Below are 27890 nucleotides of genomic sequence, written 5' to 3'. Positions count from 1 at the left end.
GCGCCAGCAGCACTTTATAGGTCTGCTGTATGGGAGCGCTTTGCATTTAGAGAATGACGGCGGAAAGAAAGTTGTGGATAAAAGGGCAACAGTGTGCAAGCATTGTGCAACACGTTTTGTTTATGCTAACAGCAACATGACCAACATGTTATGCTAACCCCGAAATCCCACATACTCCGCCCCGCTGCGCTCCAGACCGCCTGCGCAAAGCAAAGCCTACAGCCCCCGCTAGTCGGAGGATTCCTCCAAGCTACTCAAAATCTCCCTTAAATTTACCAGACTGAAAAAGCTACTTCATTTTATGGTCAACTCATGTTCAAGCCCGACTTCTGGTACCTATAGTAAGGGGGAAGATTTACCTTTAGGCAAAACCAGGCAGTTGCCCGGGTCCCCAAGTTCCTGGGGATCCCATAAAACTCCTTTTACATGTATGGTTAATACAACCATTCCTTATTTGCACACAGTTATGTGTGCAAATGATAACAAAATGATATCAAAACGCTTACAATATTAAACTGTTAAACCCCTCCCTCCTTCAGTGTCCACCACATCGGATCCGTCCATTTCCTGCAGATGTTCCGAAAGGTCCAAACATACAGCAGCAAACGATTTAAAAAACAAACGGCAGGAAGAAGAGTGTTGCCAACTTACCACTTTTGTCGCTATATTTTGCAACTTTTCAGACCCCTCTGGCACTTTTATTTCAAAAAAGCGCTTAGCACCAAATCTAATAACTTTTTTCTGTTACTGGAGACTTTGACGAAAACATATAAAAGCACCGAACTCTGCTCTCCAGAGCAAATAGATTCATAACTCTGCCTCCTGATCTCCTCTCTAATGTCTGCTGTCATGATTCATGCAGCTATTATTTTTTCAAATGAAAAATGGAGAACAGATTAGCAGATTATGAGCTATCTACAAGTAAAAGAATGACTTGGTTATTTACTTTTGCCTTGCCTTTTTGTTGCCTTTTGGGAAACACAGGAAGGAGCAATCAGCTAAGTTAGAATGGCCTTAGTGATTGGAAAATGTTTTATTCCGTTTGAGACAGCATTAAAAGTCAGTTGAACCAATATGAAAAGAAAAAGAAACAAAAGAAAACATAGGTGGGAACACAGCAAAAGAAGGGATAAGAAGAGAGCGACAAAATGTAGAATGAATAATGTATGTCTATTCTATGAAAAATTCTGTATCTGTATAATGGGTCATTTTTATGTGTTGTCTTCTCAATTCCCTGCCTATATTACAAATAAGTGCTTAGAGCAAAGTGATTCTGCTGTACTTTAGACAGAAGACAGGAGCACAACAAATTTAGTTCAGCTCTTCAGCAGCTAATCGCTACTCTCAGGTCACTCAGACAGCTCCTTGTTGTGGCTAGACACAGAGCTGCTGATAACTCCAACAAGGCTCATTCAAAAAAAAAAAGCCTTACTGTCTCTTTAAGAAAATCAGCTGTAGTCAAGTGTTTCTATTTGCTGCACCAACAAAGGAGCAAAGTATGGCTGAACAAATGAAAATCCCTGACCCCCACGGAAAGAAGAGAGAAGAGTTGTATGTGTCTGATGAAGCAGAAGAGAGGTCAGGTTTCAGCCTCGAGATTGATGTCAAATATTTCTAGACTCTGCTGTTTGTGTCCTCTTTGTTATTTTTAATGTTAAGTGCCCAATTATAGATGTGTATTTTAAAGGCTTTTTAAAGCTGTCATTAAACGTCAGGGATATTTGACTGATGAACTCTGAAGACAAATGAAGATTTTGGTTCTGAAATTGTGCCGTACAAACACGGACCGTCCACTCCAGCCTCCCTTAGAAATTCCAAACTTCCTTTCAGCTTGGTTTGTGAGCAGAGGCTATGGTCGAGCTGCCAGCCTGGGAACAGTGGCAGCCAGTATGGTACCAGGAGATCAGAGGAATTGTACAGAGAGAAAGCCTGCATCAATGGAGAGAAGCTTGCAGAGCGCAGCTCTTTCAGCCAGGTCAGGTTGACATGAGTTTATGACTTTATGTGTTCTAAAGTTTCCACCAACCCAACGAGGGAGGGTTTGCAGCTCTTGTAAAGGTTTCTTCAGCGCCCCTTCAATTGATGTGAACTTCCCCCAAAAAATAAAGCAACTATCATAATGATTTTTATATGAAATGCTGCATCTGAAACTTTAGATATAGCCAAACGTTTTAAGGTATTATTAAGTCATAGTTTGTTTGTATTAATAAAACAATAGATAAAATATAGCTGTACAGTACAGTTGGTCACATTAGAGTTAATCATGTTTTCTTTCAATAGCAGCAAATAAAAAGTATACTTACTGGCCACTTTTTTAGGGTCAGGGTTAGGGTTACCTGTCCAACTGCTCATGAATGCAAATTTCTAATCAGCTAATCACTTGGCAGCAACTCGCATTTAGGCATGTAGACATGGTCAGGACAATCTGCTGCAGTTCAAACCGAGCATCAGAATGCAGAAGAGAGGTGATTTAAGTGACTTTGAATTTGACATGGTTGGTGTTGCCAGATGGGCTGGTCCTAGTATTTTAGCAACTGCTGATCTATTGAGATTTTAAAGCACAATAATCTCTAGGATGTACAGAGAATGGTCCAAAAAAGAGAACTAAATATCCAAATATCTTGCTGATGGCAGAGGTCAGAGGAAAATGGCCAGACTGGTTCGAGAATTAAATTAAATAACCATTTGTTATAACTAAAGTATGCAGAACAGCATCTCTGAAAGCGCAACATGTCGAACCTTGAGGCTGATGGTTTACAGCAGCAGAAAACCTCTGTGGGTGCCACTCCTATCAGATAAGAACAGGAACCTGATGGAAGATTCCAGTTCAGTCCATCTCTATTTATATCGCACCAAAAAAAAAACAATAGGACCAAAGTGCTGCTCAAAAGCAGAAATACAAACCCCATTAAATGCACTAAGATGAATAAAAATATTAAATAAATAAGTAAAAAAGTTATAACAAAGTCAAAGAAAAAAAACATAAAATAAACACTAACATCCTTTTGAGTATTAAACGCCAGAGAGAAAAGATGAGACTTTAAAAGAGATATAAAAATGGTGAAAAAGGAACCTGCCTGATATGCAGTGGCTTCCAGTGTCTGGGTCCAGCTACAGGAAAGTCCGCTCTAAGTTTACGTCTCATTCTGGGTACTGACAGGATTAACTGATCCACTGACCTAAGGGTACAAAGCGGTACATAAGGATGTGTAGGAGATGAATGATATTTGGTAGGGCAAGGCCATTTGAAGACTTAAAACAAATTGACCAGCAGCCTGTGGGATGAACTTCAAACTGAGGAAATTCAAACTTAGTTGTCCAGGTTAAAAGTTGTGCAGAAGCATTTTGAACCGTCCACACATGGGCAATTAAATATCTATTAACAATAAAATAAAGTGCATCACAATAATGAGTGGTCACAAAGGTTCTGGATCACTCTCTCAAAGAGTGCTTTGCTTAGCATGAGCTTTATTATGGCCAGCTGCCACAGCTGAAAGAAACAGGGCTTTGATTTGAATGTCAAAGATAAGATGATTGTACATTTTAAAAATTAGATTTGTTGCCATTGGCTTAACAAACTGATCCAGATAGCCCCGGTGTAAGTTGTAAGTGTAAGTTGGCTTGTCTAAGTGCCTCCAAAAGCCATCACTTCCAACTTTTTCTCATTCAAATTCAAAAATTTTAAAGCCATTCATGCTTTAGCACTATCCAAACATTTCAGAAGAGATTCAACAGTTTTTGTTGTTTCGACATTCATTTCCTGGTAAATGAGTCTCTGATACAGTGATTTACCTAAACCCTGGGGAGAGTGAATAAACAGTGGAAATGTAAAAAAAAAAAAGGAAGATGTCACTCAGAATAAAAGGGCTTTAATATCGAAAAATTGAAGGTTTAGACTCATAAGAGTAAAAAATTAGAGGGAAATTTTGGAAGATACAATTTTAGGCTTTAACAATTTCTGAGAGCTTTAAAAAGAGCAACTGTTAGCTTCTCTCTTGGGGGGTTGTACACTTCTAGGGGAAGGAAGAAAAACAAATAATCAATAATTTGCATGATTTGTGACACTATGTGAAATGGCCTTGCATGATCTGTTTAGTTTTATAACTCTTGTTGCTTTTTTTTTTTTTTAAGCCTATTTGTCATGCTGCCTTGCTTAGGCATGGTTTGTATTTGTGCAACTCAAGCCTATAATTACCCTTCTCTGTGAAAAGAAAACAGAATTTAACTCCCACCATAATCTCAGGTTAATTGAAGTTTATTATTTTTGTTTTCTTTTTCTGGTGCTGGTTCCAGCATCATAATTGTCTCCAGGACATAGCAAATCCACCCAGGAAAAGTACAGTGCTTGTATCTTAATTGCCACTTAGCATGAGAAAGAAAGCATCTCCTGTAATACACAAAACTGTCAACCCAAAATCTCAATATTTTTTTTTTTAGAAGAAACTCAATTGGAAACTCTCTAGGCTTTTCAGAATCAAGGCTTTATCCTGACGGTCTGTGCCTTGACTCTCAAGCTAATGAGGGAGATGACATCACTGCAGGCAACAAAGTGGGGCATCAAAGTCAATAGTCTTTGACATATTGGCTCAGAACAGCCCAGAATATAAGGAATAAGCAGGGTCCATTCAAGTTAAAGCAAAAGTCTGTTTACAAATTCAGATTGGCTTAGAGGTGATTAATTGGTCATTGTGCAGAGAAACTTGTCAAAGAATAAGTGAGACCAAAAACATGGCATGGAAATCCAGGAGACAGGGTGTAACTTGGAGATCAGGCTTTCAATAATCTGGTGAAGAGCTGTGAGAAAGTGAGCATCAAAACAGAGCAGAGCATTGGTGTAAAGAGCTGGTCATCCTCCCGCAGCAGTGTGTCGCAGTGAGCTTGCAGCACATATTTTTGATGTATGCCCAATTTTGAGGCGTGGTCTGCGCTATGTTATTCCACGGCGCAACGCAAAAGGGAAAATCAGGAACTAGCTGTGGGTCTAGATACGGCCGAGGCGGTGAGGAAGTGGGGGCAAGTTTGTGTGACAACGGAGGGACATGAGGGCGAAAAAGAGCGGGGATCCAGGTGGAAAAGGGTCCCAGCGTTCTCACGCACCTCGCTCTTCTAGCTAGTTCAACTTCACGAGTTGTTTTCCACAATGGTGTTCAACACAACAAACAAAACAAGCCGCTAAGATACCAAGCAGAAAATACGCATAGTGTAGAGCAGATGTAGATTTGACCAATCAGATGCCTCCTGTCTGAGGCGCTGTCTGAGGTCACCTACAATTTTGGAGAGGTGCGGAAGGGGGGGCATATCTGCGTTCACTGCGGCACACACGCATACAACCTAGAGTCTGAGTATAAACCAGCCTTAAGATGGGCATGGTGGGAGATAAAGAGTAAAACATCTTTTAATGCAGATTCACTGGGTGCATAAAAAATGGACAAGAGGCTTAATATAGGTAGCTGGTGAAGCAGAATGCCCTAACCACTCGGCCACCTCTCCCCTATAGATGTGTTTCTATCCAAATATGAGGCAAATATTGAACAAACGTTTTCAAAGTCTAAAAAAAGATGTGTTTCCATTCACTGGAGGGAATTATTGAGGCCTTGCAAATCGCATCATAAGCTGACATCAACAGCCGATTCAAAAAAGTCAAAAACCACCTCGAGCAAATGTAAAAACGTTTTTGCAAAATTTGGTATGCTGATTTAAATTTGTAATGCGATTCCACTAAATGGACAAGAAAAGGTTTTTGAAAACAGGCCAGGTGAAGCAGAATGCACGTACACTCAAGCCTATAGAATACCCTTATCTCTCATGAACTGACTAATGGAGCCTATAGAGCCAGTTGTGACTAAGAGGAAAACTCATTGTATGGGATTGTGTGGACATGTATGGGAAAAATAATTATATTTAACCTTTAAACTTAAATGCAAAGTTTGTTATTGTTAAGTGACAAAAAGGTAATATTTTGTGAGGCTTTGTTTGCACTGTGCCATAAGTGCGGTGATAAGGAAAACCTTGTAATCACTGCTCTATTGTCTGTACTGTACGCTATCCCACACATTTTTTTACGACCTTTCAAGTCTTTCAGTAATCAGTCATTTTTTTTTTCCTCTTCTTTTATCTCCGTCCAAGGCCAGCCTCTCTGTTGTAGGTTTATAGATTAAAGAGAACAGACGGGGTGGAGGGTGAAGTTGTGAATGCTGAGTTCTTTGTCTCCTCTCAATGCAAATTTAGATTAATATCAGCTTTATTTCCTAAGATTTCAATCCATACATCAACATCAAAATGTTATTATTAAAAACTTATCAGTTTTAACAGTTAGGTTTTAACAATACATCAGAAAACTGTTCAAGAACGCGACCTCAGCTGTGTTTTTTATGGTAAACTCCTCTGTGCTGCAGAGTCCCGGTGGAGCAGAGAAGGGGTCGTGTCCTGACCCGATCCAGTCCCAGCAGCCCAGGATCCAGCACAGCTTTGTCCAGGAGCATTTCCAGGCTCAATACAAGTGAGTTTGTCCTCTCAACAGCCCACATATAACATCTGCCTTGAATTAGTCCTGTGATAGCAACAAAGGAGCAGCAGGGCTTATGACTATCCAGTGATTTCCTGGGATGAGTGCTACCATCATGTGATCATGTGGGGGTGTGAAGCACTTGTTGATGTAAGACCGCCCGTGGATTTTTATTGTTTGAGAGTAGGTTGTTGTACAGTACATCAAGTGTTGATTTTTCTCCTTGAAGATTTGTGTGCTCTGTATTCAACCAGCTCAGAGTGGGGTGTCCCAAACAAAACCCAGCAAAAAGGTTTTATCTTTGTTACAGCCCCCCACATACTAACCTCTAATGCTGCCTAACAGAGTTATGGTTACCATACAATAGTTGTGCTGTTGTGTTTTCAGATGTTCTAAATGTCAACTCAAAGGTCACAGCTTAAAAGGTGCTGTACACAATCCCAATGTCCCACTGTGGCGACATTAAGAAGCATGGCTTGCATTCTTTATGAGAAGGGTTTTCTAAAGAGCTTATTTGTAGTTAGTGTCTAATCTGCTGCATGTTAAACTGCTGAGCTTAGACAGAGAGAATGAGCTTCTGTCTGAGTAAAACAAGCTTTTCACAGAGGTTCTTGATCAAATTGATCAAAACCTTCTAATTTAATTTCACTTTTAATTTTTAAAGTCATATGAAACGGCTGTACCAACCGTTGCATTTCCAAATTTTCCCAAATGGTGCCTGACTTTACACGAGTGAATAAAGTGAATGTGATTGGTCGTTTATCAAGGGGGCGAGATTGTTGTGGCGGAAGGTTTGCAATCAAGTTTGATTGTAGCCGGTTTGTCGGAAGCATCTTGCTAACCAGTTAGCAACTTAGTGCTAGTAGGTTCCCAATGGGAAATTACATTGGGACCAAGTAGCACTGAATTGGTGACTTAGCAACGACACTGTCAAGGAACGCTATGGACAGAGGAAACATGCAAGAGGAGGAGAGTTTTGTGTCGCAGGTCGTGGATGAGTCTCCTCCGTCATACATTTTTTATCTAAAGGAGAAAAATGGGGACGAAGTTGCTGTGGAAGAGGACGCCAGGGTGGCAGAAGCTTGGTTTGGTGTAGAAGGCTTACATGAGCCCTTGCCTCCCAACACTGCCAGTTCTGTTAGCTCTATGCCTGCCGAAGACACAGATTGGCCAAATTTAGGTGTTCAGGCTGACATATAACTAACTGGCCTGCATAAAATAAAGGGGGAAAACAGGTTTTAAGACAGGATTTCTTCAAAAATAGAATTTTCTAACTTTTGAGACAATATTGTCTGATAAAGAGTACATTTATATACATGTTTAAGCCAGAATGATTCGACATTTAGATATGACTTCTCTACGAATTTAAATAAAGAAAGTGAGAAATTAAAGATGATATTAGAGACAGTGAATCTTTCTAAAGAGAAGTATACCAAGTTTATGCTGCATATGCAACAATGATTTTAAATAAGTACAACATGCCGCTGTTCTGCTCCAATTATTGGTGTTCCAGGCATACCATATATAGCAGATGGTTCCTTACATGTGTAAGGGCAGTTATGATTAACAATAAAGTGTATTTCAAAACTGTATCTTTGTTGACCGGGGGTTTTTCTTCCTTTGCATATCCTCCAGGAGTATAGCGGTGGGTTCATTGGTGTCCCTAGAGCACCCTTCAGTGTGAGTCTGGGTGCATGGTTGTATGTTTCTGCATTGCCCTACAATGGACTGCTGACCTTGCCACTGCTAGAGACGCACCCCCCACAGGGATCCCAATCTGTGGATCCCAGATTGGGGGATCCACAGGGAATCTCTGAAGCCATCATAGGGCTGAAGTATGTGACCCACAAAGAAGCTTTAAAGAATCTCTGAAGGCTAGGACTGTCATTGAAATCTCTTGTTAAAATAATTTCATAAATAACAAAAAAAACACACAATAAAAGGAGGCTAACCTTTAATGTGACATAAATACTCAGTGAAATTTCACTTATTACCAAAACTAAAAGGAATGAAGATGTTGGTTGTATAAGGGTTAGACACCCATCCTGTGAAATTCAGAATCATTATTTATTTGGCAGTTAAATGCCAAGTCCCATTTTGAACCAATATGGGATCCAATTTAGTCCATATATTGATAAATATCCAAGGGACGTCTGTCACACACACTCGTACTCCAACTCCGACTTTCCTCTCCCCAGACTCCAGATGCCATAGGAACTCCCAAATCGGCTAAAAGACATAGTCCCTCCAAAGTGTCCTGAGTCGTCACCCTGGCCTCCTCCTGGTGGGACGTGCCTGGATCACATCCAAGGGGGGGCATCTAGAGGGCATCTGACCAATATGTCAGAGCAACCTCAGCTGAGTCCTCTTGATGTGGAGGAGAAGCGACTCTACTCTGAGCCTCTGCCAAAAATAGTCATATAAATTATCCCAGAAATAGTTGGACTCTCCTCTGTCACAAACACATCAACACTAAATCTAATAAAAATTAACAAACTAAAACAGGAAATACTAAGGCTAACTTAATTGTTTTGGTAGGCTCTAAGCAGAAGCTCCTGAGCTTTGGGTCTGCTGCTGTCATAGTTGCCTAGGGATGTACATCAAACCATTCGTCGTTCTCTCTTAGCTCCAGTGCAGACACTGGCCAACCATTGCTTCCCCTCCCTGTTCTGGTGCTCTCTACCCGAGGACTTCTCTGATCTACCGATGTCCTCTTCAATCTCCTGCTGTGATGCCCTAGCTCCTGAGGGGTGCACAACCAATTGCCTTGTCCCAGTTCTGGTCCTTTCTCTGCTGGGGTGAATGGTCTGATTTTCAGTTGCTCCTGTCTGAGATCCAGAACACTGTCTCACCCGACCTTAAGCTCTGTAAAAGTCAGCAGTGATTGAGCTGTAGCTCTTGAACTCACCAAACTTAGATTAGATTAGATTAGATTCGATTAGATTAGATTAGATTAGATGAGCTTTGTTGATCTCACAGTGGAGAAATTCACTCGTCACATATTGGCATAGTAGTCAATGAAGGTGCAAACAAGGAGGAAAAAGGTGCATTAAGAATAAACAATAAACAATGTATATACAGTATATCCAGGTATATACAGTATATCAAGATAAATAAGGATTAAGGTGCAAGTGTACATGTATTGCACACAATGAGAACAAAATAAAAATAAGAAATAAAAAATAAAAATATGTACAATCCGGATGGCTTATATACAGGTGGATTTACTTTTACGTTAAAGTTTAGTGGGTAATTATTGCACATTCAGCATATTGCACAGAATATTGCCCAGTCAATAAATAAAAAACTCTAATATAGCTGCACAGTGGTTTTTACAGGAGTTATTGTGGTTATAGTGCATTATTATAGAGTCTGGTGGCAGCAGGAATGAATGACCTGTGGTAGTGCTCCTTCTTACAGACAGGGTGTCTAAGTCTCTGGCTAAAGGAGCTGCTCAGCTCCTCTACAGTCTGGTGCAGGGGGTGAGAGGTGTTGTCCATGATGGATGTCAGTTTAGACAGCATCCTCCTTTCAGCCACTTCCTCCACCGAGTCCAGAGGGCAGCCCAGGACAGAAGTGGCCTTCCTCACCAGCTTATTCAGTCTCTTTCTGTCCCGCTCTGAGCTGGGACCATTTAGGATGATCTGTTGGACCGAGGGACGACAGCGGCCTTTCTTCAGCTCTCCAATGTAAATGAAACTCTGTAAAATCCAGGTCTGCCATCTTGAAACAAACAACCAGCAGATGAAATGATGTAGTGGAGCCTTTCGCCTACAGCAAATCTGAACAGTGAGCAAATTCACTCTATTTAGCAGGTGGATTTCTGGCAAAAGGCACATGACACTTGCGTTTCTTGTCACAGGTTTCCATTTGGTATGAACTCTCCATACCATCTTTAACTCTCCCCTCTGAATGCAAAGTGCTCTCTGCAGAACACTCCTGGACGTCCCTAGGTCCCGGTATAAACAGTAGGGCAATCGTTCCTAAACTGTAGAACAACAATTGATCTGAACCTTTTTAAGTCCAGACTAAAGACTTTTTTTTTTTTTAAACTGGCTTTTAATACTTGGGACACAAGTTTTTATGATCATGATATTTTATTTTTTTTTTTGCAAATTTTTATTTTTCTGTGAAGCACTTTGGTCTTCCTGGTGTTGTTGAAAAGTGCTATATAAATAAAGTATGATTTGATTTGTCATTAGCAGAAAACCAACATAAATGGCGGCCCCCATGACTGTGACTGGAACATTTTCTAAAGGAAAATATGGAATTTGCGCCTGTTTATTTTCCAGTTGGTACAGGGAAATTAGAGTCTATTGACCCTGAAATGACTCCAACACTAACACCTGTTGCTACTGATTAAGGTTTAAAAAGAGGCTGCAATTTGCTTGAAATAATCCTTATTAATCACCAACCAATATATTATCAAGTTTATACATTTTTACCTGAAAATCTTTTTCATTTATATCTACTTTGGTATGTGAACATCTTGCATGTCGCTAGATTCAATCCCAGCAGGCATGAGGCCCATCGAGCTGTAACAGAAAGGATAAAACAGCTCAGCAGAAGGGGAAGGCTGTGCTTAGACTAAGCTCTGAACGTACAGTCAAGTGAACAGATCACCCGTTCAGAATGGGCTTCTTTATTTTTCAGCTTAAGGAAAGTCATGTGTGGCACGTGAAGTTGGGAAAATGTGTGTCTCATGCTTATTTATTGAGACCACTTGAACCGGATGTCTAACGCACAAAAAAAAATAAAAATTCTAGAACTGACAGTGAAAATAGATAAAATTAATTTTTTAGAACAGCAATGTAGATTTTCAAAATAGATAAATTCTGCTTTAATTAATTAAATTGTATTTCTAATAGCACTCGTTTCTGACTCTTGTTTAAATTGTAAGAAAACATTATTAGGATCCCATGTTTATATAAAACACTAACAATATAAATAATTATTTTTTTGAACCTCTTCTGCTGACTGATATATTTGTACCACGAAATCATGTTAAGCTTTTGCGTGCTCTCTGCAAACCATTACTTAAGCTAAAAGATTCATACTAGCTAATTTCAGGAAAGTCCGACTAAGATGGCTAAAATTTACTTAAGATTCTCGGTAATTAATTTATTTTCTGTCCTGAAGAACACAGAATGGTGATACTGAATAAAAGACAATTCAGACAATTGTGAACTGTGCGTACATATCTGGAATTATATATGTATGTAAAATGGATTATTTATTTCAAATTTTATTTTTTATTTATTTATTATTTTTTTATCTCTATTCTATGTATGGGTATGTGTAAGTGTATATCTATATATGTATATATATTTTTTTTTTTTTTTTTTTTTTTTTTTTTTTTAGCTATTGTTTATTTGTGTATTACCTTTAATTATCTACTCCTGCTGGGTTGGTGTCCAAACGGTTCTTGGGATGGGGGGTTAAAATATAAATATGAGTATCATGCCTCTTGTAATGGAATTTATATAATGCACCACTGATGCTCAATAAAAAGAAAAAAATATATATATTAAGTGTGTCTGTATTGTGGGCATAATGCATCCTAATGTGTTTTAGTTTTTCTGTTGAATGATATGTATCTCAGATAAAGAAAGAGAAGCGATCCCTCAAAACCGAAGAACATGAGTGGACCTGTTAGAGTGACTGGAGAGAGGTATCTCTTTCTCCTTCCTCTGCTTTTACGTTCAACTGAAGCATTTAAGAAGCTGATTAATTATAAATTTGTTAGACTTGATCTAACTAGTAAAGGTTTTCAGTTCTGCTGCCCTTTTACACCGAGCAGCTAATATCCTTGCTTGCCTGTGCTGCCTTTCCATCTGCTAATTCCTCTGGAAATTGACAGCTCCCTGTGACTACCAGTAATACATCTGTTGGAGCGCGGCTCATAATTGCCAACCACGCTGTCAAATGTTTCTGCAGTGACACACCGGGGTGTGTCTACGCAGGAACAAGCACAATTAGCAGCCTTGCTGGCAAAATCTGCTCCATCTCCCACTCAAACACTGTCCCAGCCAAGGCGAGTGGGTGAGATGGTGCAGAGGGAGTCGGAGTCCGTTTTAAGGAGACAAAACCTGCAGACAGTTTGCACTGAGCCGAGTGAGAATGAATACCAGTCGTCAAACAGGGACTTGACTTTAATCAAATACTTCTTGACTTGTGTCCCCCTTTCCTCATGAGCCTCCATTACTGCTTGTATAACGCGTCTCCACGCAGTGTCCGGTGTGATCCAGTGTCTAGAGTTGACAGGCTGGAGATTTATTCTTCTAATAGCCTGGTTTGTCCAGTGTAGAGTCATCACAGTTATTAAACATGTTCAAACATGTCAATCACAGTCAAAGCTAAAAGAGCTTAGAGGTATTTCAACTTAATTTGTTTTAAGTCAATGTAATATGGAGCAGATCATTTCAGATTTCTTATTTATTCATTATACATTTTGTGAAATATAATAAACTCTGTATTTTCTTCGGAATTAGATATTTCTTTAATTTATTTCAAAGTAAAATTCTTATATATGAATTTATCCTCATTTGAATACTTTTTTGTGTGCTATGACTTATAAAAATAAAACATATTTATCTTTAAATACAATTTAAGCTGCATGTGCCATTATTTTTTAATGATTAGTCTCATCAGAAATTAATTGTTAATTAATTGTAAAATAAGAAATTATTAGATGAAAATTAGGTTTATACATTTTTTTTTATCAACCAGACACATTAAAATTAAGCAGGATTTGTCATGACATTCTCTATTTTAATAACTGTCAAAGAGCTTTTCTTCTTTTTATGACATTAGCTAAGAAGGCAATATATAGAAAAAAAATAAAGTTGTGTTGGACGTATTTGGCAAGAGCAATCAGGTTTAAGATCATAAAGTCCGATTATTTGTTGTCCGATTCTGACCATTTGCTTCATTTTTTGTTTTTGTTATTTTGTTTAATCTATGGTTAGGTACAGTAGTCCAGTTGTTGACCGCAGTTGCAAGCAAGTGTTTAGAATGAGCTGATCAATCACCTCCTGATATAGCTTTTATTGGGTTTAATAAAATTAGATTGTTTTAAGTAGGGATGCACGATATAATCGCCCCCTATCGGTATCGGCCTGTATCGGCCTTAAAACTGAATATCGGATATCGGCCAAAATCCCAATATCGTGCATCCCTAGTTTTATGCTTAACTTTAATTTCAGCTATGACTTACTGACTAACGAATAAAGTAAAAAATACAATTCTTAGCTTAGCCAAACTTTAACAGCTCGGTAATATGAGACAGAATTATGTGATAACATTAATTAGCCCAGCAGAGTGTTCACGGCAATGTACTGAGGATCAGACGCCTTCTCCATTAGAGGGAAGCAGAGGTTCCAAAAGTATTAATATTTATTATACTAAAACTTTATTACACTTAAAAACACTTTTGCAGAAGATAGAGTATCAAATTACATTTTTTACTCAAGTAAAAATTTTACAGTATGCAAAAATACTTAAAGTATAAAAGTAAATGTAATGCAGGAAAAATGTTTAGGACAGATCCTTTAAATTTTATAGTGGTTACTGCACCTTTTTCTGCAATTGGACTGAGATGCACCTAAGTAAAAATGTTATTAAAATTTCATTAGATCACTGTCAAGAATACAAACCTAATGGAAATTCTTGTTAATGCATGTAAATCAAAAATTATTTCACTTATCTATAAAAACCTAATAAATCTCAAAAAACAATTCAACCCTACATATCAAAGCACGATGGGAGAGAGAGGGAAATTTAGTAACAGAGGAGGTATGGACAATAATGTGGAAATACCAATAGACCTGCTCAGAATTACCACTATGATGGAAATCCTCCTGCATGTTGGAGAAAATGCAGAAATCAAAATGCAAACCATTATCATGTCTTCTGGGACTGCCTAATTATAGAAGACTACGGGAAAGTGTTAAATAGGGCCTTACCACTACTATTTACTTACTAGATATTTTTAAGCAGAACATTCCTCTGGAGATCAAGTTTATGTATTTCGGTATAATTCCTCAAGAAGCTTAAAAAAGAAATAAATATTTGATGACACATTTTTAAGTTAGAAAAACATTACAAGAAAATGGTTATCAAAAGACAAACCAACTTTAGACGACTGGATCGATATAAGATATATATAAATTGGAAAGAATAACAGCCTCTCTCTATCACAAGTCTGAACAATTCAGATGGGTCGACTATGCAAAAGATCTGATTTCAATTTTAGAGACCTAACTTGATAAAATTTAATTGACAATCCATTCTCCTATGACAGCCATATTTAATAATTATTTAATCCTATGTTTTTTTTTTCATATTTCACACACTTTACCTCTTGCTATATAAGCTCTTTTGTGAAATAGGGTTTTAATTTTATTTAAACTGATATAATACAATGGCTTACTTATCCACCTTGTAGGGTTGTCAAAAGTATCGATACTCAAAAAAGTATTAATACTGAAACGTTGTATCCGGATACAATACTCATTTTCAAAAGTATCGATACAGCCATCTAAAGTGCAGAATAGTGGAAAATGCACTTTCAGAACACTGTGTGATTGAATAATTCTGTGCATTTTTCAGTTTCAGACTTTTTTTGTAACAGGTGCAGCTGCTGAGAATGATTTTTGTTTAACTGGTTTGGCTAGTGTCATTGTTATGTCTGCAAAACATAGCCAAGGAAGGAACACTTAATTTTAATTTTGTAAGTTTTTTATCAAGCTTGTTTAATGTTGTGCACAGCATACAACGTCAAAATATTATTCTTATTGTTTTTTTATTTATTTCTTGTATTTTTTTAGTAATGAAAATATTTCTGTTGAATTTTAGAGTCTTTGTTTTTATTCTTGAAAATGGTATCGAGTATCGAATATTTTACTTAGTATTGGTATCGAGTTGAAAAGTTTAGTATCGTGACAACCCTACCACCTTGTTTAAAATGCTGTAATTAAAATGTCGTAAATAATCTTGGATGTAGTGGTAGTTTTTGTAAATTATACTTTCCTGAGAATTAATAAAGATAAAAAAAATATAAATTCATTAGATCAAAGCATATTTACATCGGAGTGGCCTAGTCAAAGTAAAACTGTTCATTACCAAGAACACAGCAGCCAAACAAGGGGGAGGCAGATCCATCCAGTTTTTGCTAAGCTCTCTAACTATGAATGTTTTTTTTTGTAAGACTGTATCCTTTCCTTCAGCTATTGACTCTCCATATTTGAGGTTTGTGAATTTTACACAGTCATCTGAATGTATCAGTCAAGCAGTGTTTGCTGCAGTGAAGTCGAGCGACGGGCAGCCAAGCGTTTTAGATTACAGACACGCCGCAATTTCAGGGCAGCTCGTCTTACTCAGATGGCCCTTTTCTCGGAAAGACCTTCTGTTCTTCTTCAGATCAGTCTAATGTTGTTCTGGTTTTTATATATTTGCCTCATTCGCTGGGTATGAGCATTTATTTCCACTTCAGTTTATGTCCTGATAACAGATTAAGCTGATAAATACAGAGCCTGTTTCTCCTAGAAAAAAAAACTTCCCTAAAATAAATGAAGAACAGAGAGCAGCTAAATGCAGACTGTCTTTGCTGGTGCTGCTGGGTTCAAATCAGTGCCACTGCAAAGCACTGAACCCACAGCCTCTTCAGTCTGGCTACATCTCAGACAGGGAGATGTAAACCTCTCAATTTTTGCACGCTTTGTCCATTAGAGCGTCGCCTGAATATCACCTTAACCGTTGTCAGGTTTTTTTTTATTATTATCTATTGGAGTTTTAGAGCAGGACAGTGCACATCTATGTTTCAGTAGAGTCTGAGTGCGATTTGTATGCATGGAGTGCAGTTACCCTAGCTGTTTCCTGGCAAAAATAAGACATCCGTAGGGCAGCCATTCTACTCTGCCAAGAGGGTTAGATCCACTCAGAGCCCCTGTCAGCTGGGTTTGCTTGAATAGAGCTTTATTTACTTCCCCCAATCTGCTCCCCCTGTAAGTCTTAGAGGAGACCTCCTTTAAGGAAAGAAAAACATTTGATCAACTTATTGAGGTTTTACTTTCTGTAAAGGCCACAAAGGTTCATATTTAAAGTATCTGTCTTGATACAAAAAGGTATAGATGGCAGAACAATTCGATATTACTCTCTGACTGTAAATATTTGTTCTCACAAATGTGCACTAACTAATAAAAACATGAGGTATGGCTTTCTAGGGCAGGATTTCACAACAAAAAAAGTTTTTGAAAAGCTCACTAAATAAAAAAAACAAAAACTTCCTAATCCTCTGTGAGTATTTGGGTTGCTCTGTAACGAGAAGCACAGGGAATGAGCTGATCAGCTGCTGTTTGTAAACACCAGAGCAGACAAGAAGCTTAAGAAAAATATCCTATTTTTTCTGCAACATTCAAAACGAATTAAAGTTTCCAGCGGTTCGACCCTAAAGGTTCTAAGTGGAGTTTTGATGACCCCAAAGGTCACAAATAAATACAGCTTTGTTATTGTTAAGATTATATGTATTGTCAATAAGGTTTTAACTTATTTTTTTGTGTATCTTTTCATTCTGCCATTTATTTCTTTTATTGTTTTATCATTTATTATTTTTGTATTATTGCATAGGTTCCATTAGTTTATTGCCTGTTTCTCTCCATTCACTCCTCTTAAATGCATTGTGGAGGATTTTATCAAATTTTTTAAAAGACCCGCCCTCTCCACTTAAAAAAAAACTTTAAAACGAGTGCGAGAGCATGCACAAGCCCATTACTTTCTCGTGCATGCTCTGTTTAAAAGTGTTGCTGTTCCCGTAGCTCATACAAGCTTACTATGTCAAAAAGTCTTTCCTAACCACTAAATCCCTCAATCACTATATAGAGCGGAGACTATAAAGTGGACTTTATAGCAAACTCAGTTAACTGACCGTTTGGACAGATGATCACTCCCTTTTGCTTCCTGTTGGTCACGTAATTCCTCCTCCACTGCACAGTGCCTGCACCATCTTTGTTATTAGTCGCCGCTGTTGGGTAGCGGCATGCTATGACAGCAAATCCCATAATGCTTTGCGAGGAGAGTAAAGCATTATGGGATATATCTGCCTCTTCTGAGGCCTTTTCTTTTCTTCTCTCTTCTCTCTTACACACCCATACAAGATGTAAAAGGTTAATTTAAAGCAAGTGATATGAGGTTAAAAAGAAGTTTGTCGAATGTTATGCATGCCCCCATCAGTGTTGGGCAAGCTACTTAAAAAAGTTATAGAATTCATATTACCAGGTACAGGTGCACAAAAGATATACAATATTACTGTTTGTGTAAAGTAATGAGTCACTGATTACTTTTAATTTCAACAAAATAAACATTTAGGACAAGGCATTACAAATTGAGGGTGCACAGTCATTTTTCATGAAAAGCTATACCACAAAAACATAATAATATAAAATAATAAAACAACAAAAACCTTAACCAGCATGGCACAAGCTCTCTTTCTATTCCTTATTTGAAAACTCTTTAGTAAAGTTGGGCCAAACAAGGTTTAACTAAAAAAGTCAAATTTCCATGGAACTCAGCAGGACAGAGGTTAATATAACTTCAATATTAAGATTAATACTAACATTATCTGGTGTTTAGCCTAGTGGAACAATATTAAATGGATTCTGCATTCAGCTTCTTCTTCTTCTAAGGTTTCAAAAAAAAAAAACATTTTTCTTCTGTTGTTTTAAAACTGTCTTCTCATGATGTATAACAAGTTTTTATTTTTTTTTTATCAGTCTCATATCTTCTTTAATTAAGATGTTGGCCATGGGTTGTTTTTTTTCATAACCAACACCTCAGATTATAAACATTACCCATCTGAGGAACTGTTAATTATCTAAATTTAGTTTGTGATGTATTTTATTAATTTCCCATATACTGTATGGGGACGGTTGCAGCAGCGATCCTTGCGCCTTGCAGCCTGCTCCACAGAGCTACAGCCATGTCTGTGGGGCTTCTCTGTGTTGCCGTAGCAACGACTGTTTTCCCTTTCCAGTGGTGGGAAGAGGGCGTCCCATTCTCCTTCATACCCTCCGCCTTCAATCAAAGCGCCCTCCACAGCTGTTAGTGGGACGCCATTGGGAGTGACACTTGATAGTGAAGGGGTAATGCTTAGGGGGCAGTTTGAATTTTATATTTATCAGCTTTAGTGCTACTTAATCTGATAAAATAAGAGCTTCTTTGGGCCTTTTACTGCCCCTCTAAGAGGTTAGGTGAGCAACAAGGTGTCTTACTCATTAAAATGTAATTTTATTGGTAAAAAAAAATGATGTTTCAATAATATCACAAATACCTACTATGGTTCAATTAGGCTGAATAAATCAGGTAACACAATGCTATGCTATGTTTTAAGATTTTAGAAAGGATTTTTGTAGCAAAATATACTTGATGAAGATCACCCACAGGTACCATTGTGAAACATAGCAAAGCATTGGATGCAAACATAACATTTACCCTCACTGAAACTGTGAAGGTGATTATACTGTGGCTTTCTGACTCCATCTGACTTAAACCACGTTTTAAATCAGGGAGAACAAAAAGGTCAGCGGTCTATTACTGCTGACCTTATTACTCCCTTATTACAACAATAATTGAAAATATTCACAAAACTAAAAAAAAAAAAAAAAACTGGTTTGCATCTAAGATTATTGATCAGTATTTTTATGATAAAACCAAAAATGTATAAGATTTTTAAATGTTTTAATCAGCAAAATAGTATAATTCATGTTAGAGAAACATTTACATATTGAAGAACTGAGCTTATATTTTAAACTTTTCAGAAACCCTTTATGAACCCTGCATGACATGCAGTGAGAAGAGGTGTTTTTGGACAGATCTAAAGGTTCTGCAAAGATGTCTTGAAGTGACCTGGAAAAAAGAAAAAAGATTTATATGGTTTAATCAGAGAGAGCACTATAACTATGGTCTGTCTCTCACGGCTTGTTGCATGACTAATCTAAAGTCCTCAAATTTTGCGAATACAAATAAGTATGAAATACAACCAGCAAAGAAGAGCTGTACATCTGGAAAATATTCAGCACACACACTGCATGTTAATAACTCCAACAGTTACAACCCTCCCTACTCTCTTTTACTAAATCTATCAGTTGTGAACAATAAGATTTCATCCATATTTTTAAGTGAGAATGCATTATAATGCTTTCTCACTAATTGTTTTTCTGTTTTTCTTCATTATTATTATTATACTTTCCGTATATTTTTCTGTCTCTAACTAATGGCACTGATGATCGTACACTCCTTTTGTGTGATTGTGATATCTGACATATTTATTTTATTGTGATGATTGTAGGTATGTGGTTGGCCATAATGCAAATATATCCTGGAAACTAAAGATTTCAGTTTCTAATCGGAAAAGGAAGTTATTTCTTGAAAATCTTGCTCAGCCAGATTTAAGGTTAACACCAAGTAGCCCTTTTGTGCTGACTGCATTGCAATTATTTTTTAATTAGGCTTATCCTAAATAATGCAGCTGAACTGATATTTATGCTCTATATATTTTATATTCCCCATCTTTACAATGAAGCCAGAAAAAAGATTTTTACTGTCTCAATTCTGCAACAGAGCTACACACTGTGTTTTATTGCTCTGGGGTTATTTTACCCTCAAGTCTATTCGCATCTCATGTACAGATTGGTTGGTTGTGCATTAAAAAACATCCTACAGCTCCAGATTTACACCCCCCATGATTGTAGTCCAAAGTGAAATGCATGAGTGGAGGAAATGCATTGCACCCCAGTTGATTCCATTGATATATCATCTCCCAAAACAATTATGGTGTTCCTAGCTTTAAGTTCCTCTAGAAACAAGTTTATATCTGAGCAGATGTTGGTCAAACACTCGTTCACCTTTCAGTTCTTCTCTGGCCATGCAAAGTTCAACACCATAAAGCAATAACAGAAGATGTACAGCAGCTCTGTTCACTTATGGTTGCTGGAAAAAAATCCAATGCCTTTAAATATTTTGTTTTTTACATTTTGTTTTGAAATCCCCAACATTCAGTGCATTTTGAATGTATCAGGATTTGTTTTAGATGACCAAAAAATGTTAAACAGGAAATGTGGCTGTCAAAAAGCTACAAAAATAAAAGTTTCTATGTATTTAGCCTCATTTTTTTTTCTTACCCCCGAGTAAACATTGGAGCGCATTAACACATATTGATGATGTGTTTTTGGATAGGAAGATAAGCAGCAGTCAAGGGACATGCTCAAAAATCCAAAAACACAAATCCACAAAATCTGAGAACCAGGAAATGACGACAAACCAACAGTGATTGAGCAGGAGGTGCATATATGGGAGAGAAACAAAGAACAGGCTAATCAGCAGATTGGGAGCAGGTATGAACACAGAAGAAGGGAGCTAGGGAAAATTAAACTGACACAAGAGGGTACCAGAGGGCAAACAAGAAATGCCAAAGAATTTAAATAGAAACAAAAATAACTAGAATAAGACAAAATGGAAATAAATCACTGGACTCTGGAAGATAAAAAAAACTGCTGTTAATGCTGCTGGCTGCAAGTAAAAAGACAATCACCAGAAAATGGTTAAAACCTGAAGCACCTACAGTTGAGGACTGGTTTAGCATAGTGCAGGACATTTACATGCTGGAGAAGCTAACTTTTTCTGTCCAAGGACGTAGGGAATAATTTTTCAGGATCTGGTCTAAGTGGAGAAACTATGTATAATCAGTAATCCCTGTGATCTAAACTTGTCTTATCACATGCAAATACTGTTGTGCTGTGTATTGTACCCTATTGGCAGGCTTATATCCTGGATTGTGCTTTTCCCCAAATATAAGGAAAACTTAAATCAGACTTAATGTTCCCACTCGCTCGTTTTTCAGTTATAGATGTTTGGTTATCATACAAAAACTCTGGATTGGCTTATGTTGTTCTTTTCCACATTTCCACTGTGGTGGAAGTTTGAATGTACAAAGTAATTGAAACCTGTCTTTCAAAATGAAAATTTCAATTTAAAAAAAAAAATGGAAATAAACCCATGAAAATAGAAAACAAAGAAAAACATGGATCAAAGTGAAACTGAAGACAACAGAAAACTTAAACAGAGCCAAAAGCATAACAAATAGTCTTTAACATTTTGAATAAGGAGAGGGAGAAGAGAAAGGAGCAGAAAAAGTAGATAGATAAAGATTACACAAGTTAATATTAGGGTATTGAATTCACTCTAAGGAGAATGCTTAAAGATTTTTACTTTCCAATTGTCAACATGTAAAGCTGATCAAAAGCTGCTATACTGAGGCCACTGACTGAGGTCTTCCTCTTCTAAATAAAGCACTTCTATGTCTTGTTCTGTTACATGCAAATCGCTTAAAAACATTGATGAATGCAGTTGTTCCTTTCAAAATTGTAATAGCATTTCTTTTTCTCAGAGTCTCTACATAAAGTCTTATATTGAATGTTCCGGACTTTTAGAGGTGGAGATTACCCTTATAGATCATCAAAAGATTTCTTTCTATATTTCTGTTGTACTTTTATTCATTGGGTTGCATTCAGATGTAAATGGTGGAGTATCATCACTGTGGAAAGTTACCTTTACTTTTCCCAGAAAGTGACGCAACAAGATGGAAACCCTCTCTGGTTCCCTCCGGGGGTTTCTTGTACTAATTCCTTCACATCCACTGCGTCTCTGATTCACCACCAGTTGCATCACTCATCGTTTGCTTTCACACAATCAGATCAGCGTGGAACGACGCCTTTAGTTTCCCTGCGTTGTTCCTCTAAAGAACAAGATTAAACCTGCAACATCCCGCCACATTAAAGCCAGGACTTTGCCGGTCAGTTTAGACATCAGATAAAACTGGTTTTATTTTTATTTTGTTCTTTCCTGTCCTCAGATCTTCCCTGACGTGTCCCCACTGCCTGAAACAAAGCAACACCTTTGACCCTTTCCTCTGCATCTCATTACCCATCCCTCTTCGCCAGACAAGGTGAGCTCTGATGTTTGCTGTGAGCTAATATGCTGTTATTTTCAGATTAAAATCAACATGAATTCTGTAAAATGTATGTAAAAACAGGAAGGCCATCTAGGATATTCTTGGAAGATATAACCAGCATGAATGTCTCTTATGGTTCAATAAAAAAAAATAAATAAATTAAAAAGATATTCCTATTTCAAGCGAAGAAAAGCTTGTCTCTTAGCATGGGTGCAAGGAGGAGTAAAGGTGAAGTCCTAGATGAAAGTGCTCATCTTATAAAATTATAACCGGTCTCATTCTCTTCAAGAAAAAAAATGATGTAAACAGGAGATTGGACAACTCCCTGCTATAGTTATACACTTCTTACTGCTGGAACAGAAACTTCTAGCGCTGCTCGGGCTGGTATCAAAAAGGAAAAGCTTGTGGAAAAGCCTCACAATATCAAGGAACAATGTCTCATTCAACCTTACTATACTACACCCACTTATCCTCCGCGGCAGGTTGAGAGCGCTCATTCTGCTCAGGAAATCCTGACATTTTCAAGGAGGAAGACTCCATTCAAAGTCCCCTTTTATATTTACGTGCCTTTTTAAGCATCACACACAAATTTATCATGTAAGAATTAAACACATGCAGCATAAAACATTCTGATACTGTGAGGCTTTGCTACAGTTTCTCCAAAGGTTTTGGCTTCTGAAAAATTTACAACCAGCTATGCTAAGATGATGAGTAAATAAAACACAAAGGCTTTCCAAAAAAAAAAAAAACTTAAAAACAATCCACTGGACTTGGTTTCCAAGTTTGAAGACGTTTCACTTCCCGTCCATGAAGCTTTTTCAATTCAAACCATTGTTTGCTGTTTGTTTGTTCCCTGTTAGATGTCTTTAGTTTCTGTTTTCATAAGTTCTAGTTAGTTCATGGTAGATGTCCCTGTTCCAGGCAGGAGATTAATCTCGAGCCAGTGTTTTCAGGCGAGTTTATTCCAAAACCAATTTTGAGAGCGTTTCACCGTTTCCATAGTGATTCTGATCTCCTGATTCCATTCCCTCTCATCCACTGGCCCGGTCTGTATCCGTCTGATCTGTTCACCTGAACCTCTTTTGGACTCCTGCTGGATTCTGCCTCTGTTTCTGTGCGTTTCTGTGCATTTCTCTCTGAGCTGGTCTCTGAACCTGCCTTCACACTCTGAGGATTCCCGGAGGCCTGGATCCCTTTGTTTCCTGTTTGGGTTGGAACCTCTGATCGAACGGAGAACTCCTGGATCCCTGAACTGTTCCGGCCTGATCTGTTCTCCCCTGTTCCGGATCGGCTTCTTGCAAATTCTCCGCAGCTGCAGCATCAGGGAAACTCTGGACGGCTCAGGGCCGCATCTCGTTGGCAGTGCATCAGCTGATCCTGCCTATTAATAAGAGGATGGACTGAACCGTTAAACCAGGTAAGTGACTCACTCTGATAATCATCTCATGTCAGATGATCGTGGTCACTTACCTGTGTTTCTCCCTCCAGAGTGTCAGTGATTGGGTGGTGCCCCGCCCTCCTCCTGCAGTCGCTGCAGGTCCTCAAATCCTCAGCAGCCGTTTCAGTTCTGTTTGTTTTAATAAACTTTTTACACTTTCCTACTGACTGTCTCATCTTGGACACTGGGTCCGTCTGTCCCCGTTTTATGACACCTGCTCTTTCAATTAGCCCTACCCAAGGGAAATTTCTGCAACACCATCCTCAAAATGGCAGAAGCATTTTGCGTTCTTCAACATCTATAAAAAGGCTGTTGATGGGAAGATGTATCTAGATAAAGCTAATTAGTTAAACATTCCTATTCACTTAACGTTTTCCTCACGTTTGACAGAGCTTGACCTATTTCTTAAATAAGGATGGGCAAATATTTTAGTCTTATTTGCAGTACTGGTAATTTGTCTGTTTGCAGTTGTGGATGTAAAGCTACAGTTTTCAATTACTTAAAGCATCCATATATCTTCTACAGCATAACTATGTTAGGAATTCTTGTTGAAGTATCCATTTCTTTAACATTTTAAAGAAAACACTCCAGTTCCCTTCCATATAAACATTAAAGGATTTTCTTTATTTAAAAAATGTGAAAATTTTAAAATTAAAGCTAATATCCTGCATTAAACACTTAAAAAATTAAAAGTATTTTTGTTTAGTCATTGTGCAAATTTTTTTTAGCTGGATCTTAGAAAAAATGTCTCTAAAAACTGCAAACCTTGGCCTTTAAATGACTGGAATGTTTTAATATATACCTGATGAAGTTCTGTTTTTTTTTTTACCTTAATACTCCCAATATTTTCTTCCACTAAACAGAATACCATTTGTGAAGCTGGGCTGTTGAAGCGTACAGAAGCACCTGTTCGTGCAGCTGTTGTAAATAGGAATGAGCTGGTTGAGCACCCCTACCCAGCTTTTATCAACATGTTTAAGAGGCAGAAGTAAAAAAAAAAAAGGAATGTTTTCAACAGTGAAGCTCCTTCCTTATCATTAGAAAAGCATTGCTAAATAGTCTAAACATATGCATTTCCCAAATTATAACTAATTTCTTTACTCCTCAGGATGATCTGCATTTAAACTGTTCCTATTCGATATGATTTGCAATAACTTTAAGGGTTCTTTCTCTTTTTGATTGGCCATAAGTTGTCCCTGTTGATTTAAACTATTTTAAGAACTTCTACCTGACAGAGAGCCATATTGATACTATTTTTTCTGACAGTAAGGATGACAACAAGGGTTTAAACAGATTGTCTTTTTGAAGCGTATCGAAGCTATCTGCTGAGTGAACGTTTCAGCTCACTTACACTGAGAGCAGCTCTGTAAGCCAAAAAACACACATTTTGTTTTCAAACCGAGAGTTAGCGTGGTAAGGAGTTCAGACTGCTGGCTCCGTCCTCTGGGAGCTCCCTGCTTTCTTTGTTCAGATCTTTTGGCTTTCATTGCACTTTGCTAAGTAGAAAAGTTAGCTCATCCAAGAGAACATTTTATTGACAAAACCTGTCAATAAAGGTGCTGCTCTGGAGCAGATGGTTCAAATAACTCACATTTTAGTCATTTTTATTATTAAATTCAATATGGAACAAAGTCATGATCATAGTAAATATAAAGCAAAGGCTTAAAGGGATAGTTAAGAAATTTAAAAGTGGGGTCAGCATCAAATAGGCTGCAAGTATAAACAAGATAATTGGGCCTGGAGGCTAAAGATAATGGCTAGTTGAAGAGGAGCAAAGGTCATAATAAACTTTCTCTATCTTAAAGAGATGAATTGATTTTTCTATAAAAATCCTTGAGGCAGGTTAAAGTTTGCTGATTATCCTGACTAAAAATGCTTCACATGTTCCGTTATTAGAATGTGTTTCATAGAAATATGTTATGATTGTCCTTCTTTAAAGTCGTATGGAAGCCATATTTAAATGTCAAACCATTCTGGCTTAAACATGTATGTAAATGCTCTCTTTATTACACGATATTGTCCCATGAGGTAGAAAAGTGATATTTTTTTTAAAATCCTGTCTTAAAATCTTTGTTATTTTTTCCTGTTATCTTATGCAGGCCACTTAATTATACGTCAGCTTGTACACCTAAATTCGGTCAATCATATATCAGCAGTCATCTGTAAATCAAATTTTTTCAGTCAGCATCTTGATTCATATGTCGCAGCTAATATACCCAATGGTTGAAATAACAAATAAGAATAATTTCTTTTCCCATTGAGTTCCGTCCCAGTGTCCATGGGGATGGACGTCTGTGTCTTCAGCAGGCGTAGAGCTAACAGAACTGGCAGCGTTGCGAGGCAAGGACTCAAACATGTACGGCTGTAAACCTTCTACACCAAACCAAGCTTCTGCCGCCCTGGCGTCCTCTTCCACTACATCTTCGTCCCCACTTTCCACCTCTAAATAAAAAATGTATGACAGAGGAGACTCATCCATGACCTCCAACACTAATCTCTCCTCCTCTTGCATGTTTCCGCTGTCCATAGCGTTCCTTGACAGTGTTGTTTCTAAGTCACCAATTTAGTGCTACTTGGTCTTAATGGAATTTCCCATTGGGAACCTACTAGCACTAAGTTGCTAACTGGTTAGCAAGATGCTTCCGACAAACCGACTACAACCAAACTTGCTTGTGAACCTTCCGCCACAACAATCCCGCCCTCTTGATAATCGACCAATCACATTCACTATATTCACTGGTGTTAAGTCGGGCACCGCCTGGTAGAATTCGAAAATGCAACGGTTGGAACAGCCATTTCCCTACGACTTGAACGTCACATATCCTCAATCACAACTTTTCTGAACAAAACTCTCATGCAGTGGATGAAAGCAGGAGTTAGAACAAAAATTTTAAGAGCTGGTTCCCTGTGTCTTTTAGATACAATAGATCTCTTTTGCAAAACATATAAAAAGACTATATACTTTTGTTTGTATGACACCATACAGGAGCAGAAGAGGGGTTGTAAAGACTGATTCAAGTGTTTTTTAGTTTTAAGGCTGAATACCTTTTAAAGAATAGATGAAGGTAAAATTGTCTGAAAAACTGAGGATATTTCCATAAATTCCTGGGCATTTTAACCTGTTAAGCTCTAAGGTTTTAAGAAGTCCATCCATCCATCCTTTATCTGACAGACTTGTCCCAATTGGGGTCGCGAGGGGTGCTGGTGCCTATCTCCAACAGTCAATGTGCGAGAGGCGGGGTACACCCTGGACAGGTCGTCAGTCCATCGCAGGTTTTAAGAAGTCATTTCTGCCTATAATTACACAACTAAAATGATTTAGGAATGGTTCCATCTTTATCGAGTCTGATTGGAAACCTTTTTTTTCACCTTTTTAAGACAAAAAAAATTTAGTAGAACCACTATTTCAGCTGTTAATTATATTATTTCTGATTTATTTGTGAAAAATCTTTTTTAAGGCTCTCCATTAAATATTTGGTAATAAACATTGAAAACCACCATGAATATCTTTTTAAAACCCGGTAGACGCATTAGATTAAATATAAATCCTGTGTCTGTATGATGGCAGTAAAGTAGACCTAAATCAGAGGGAGCTGCCATCTTGGGACAACTTCACCACATGTGCCAAAAGTGTTCCCGCTTTATTTTTAACTAGTCAAATGCGAATCTGGTCAAATAAAATTGTTTATCCAATGTAGAACTCCTTCTGCATATGATACAGTTTTTGGTCATGGTATTCACCAAAAATGTTTGGTATGAAATGAGTAGAGAATGGAAACTATTTAAGCTTCAACTGACATAGATCCTTTAATCAAAAACGGTGCTGCAAGGACATGCTACGTATCAGTGGTAAGGTGAATTGCTTTAGTTTTATACGATACCAGACATGATGAGTTTGAGCCAGAAGATGGATGTTCAGCGAAATTAGTTTTTTTTTTTTTTTT

General features: G+C 37.7%; 1 protein-coding gene across 2 annotated transcripts in view; it reads left to right on the top strand.

Moving 5' to 3' along the window:
• The window catches only part of usp43 (ubiquitin specific peptidase 43), a 144217-nt gene that overhangs the window by 49806 nt on the left and 66521 nt on the right, over positions 1-27890 (top strand). For both annotated transcript variants that reach the window (XM_015387900.1, XM_015387899.1), the window contains exons 3-4: positions 6396-6499; positions 22410-22502. In XM_015387900.1, the coding sequence (XP_015243386.1) occupies positions 6396-6499; positions 22410-22502 (197 nt within the window). The remainder of the gene's footprint in view (positions 1-6395; positions 6500-22409; positions 22503-27890) is intronic.

The sequence above is a fragment of the Cyprinodon variegatus genome, unplaced genomic scaffold, assembly GCF_000732505.1.
Source record: "Cyprinodon variegatus isolate N-32 unplaced genomic scaffold, C_variegatus-1.0 Scaffold407, whole genome shotgun sequence".
Classification (NCBI taxonomy): Eukaryota; Metazoa; Chordata; class Actinopteri; order Cyprinodontiformes; family Cyprinodontidae; genus Cyprinodon; species Cyprinodon variegatus.
Note: the sequence above shows the minus strand (reverse complement) of the source record. Positions and strands in the feature narration are given on the sequence as shown.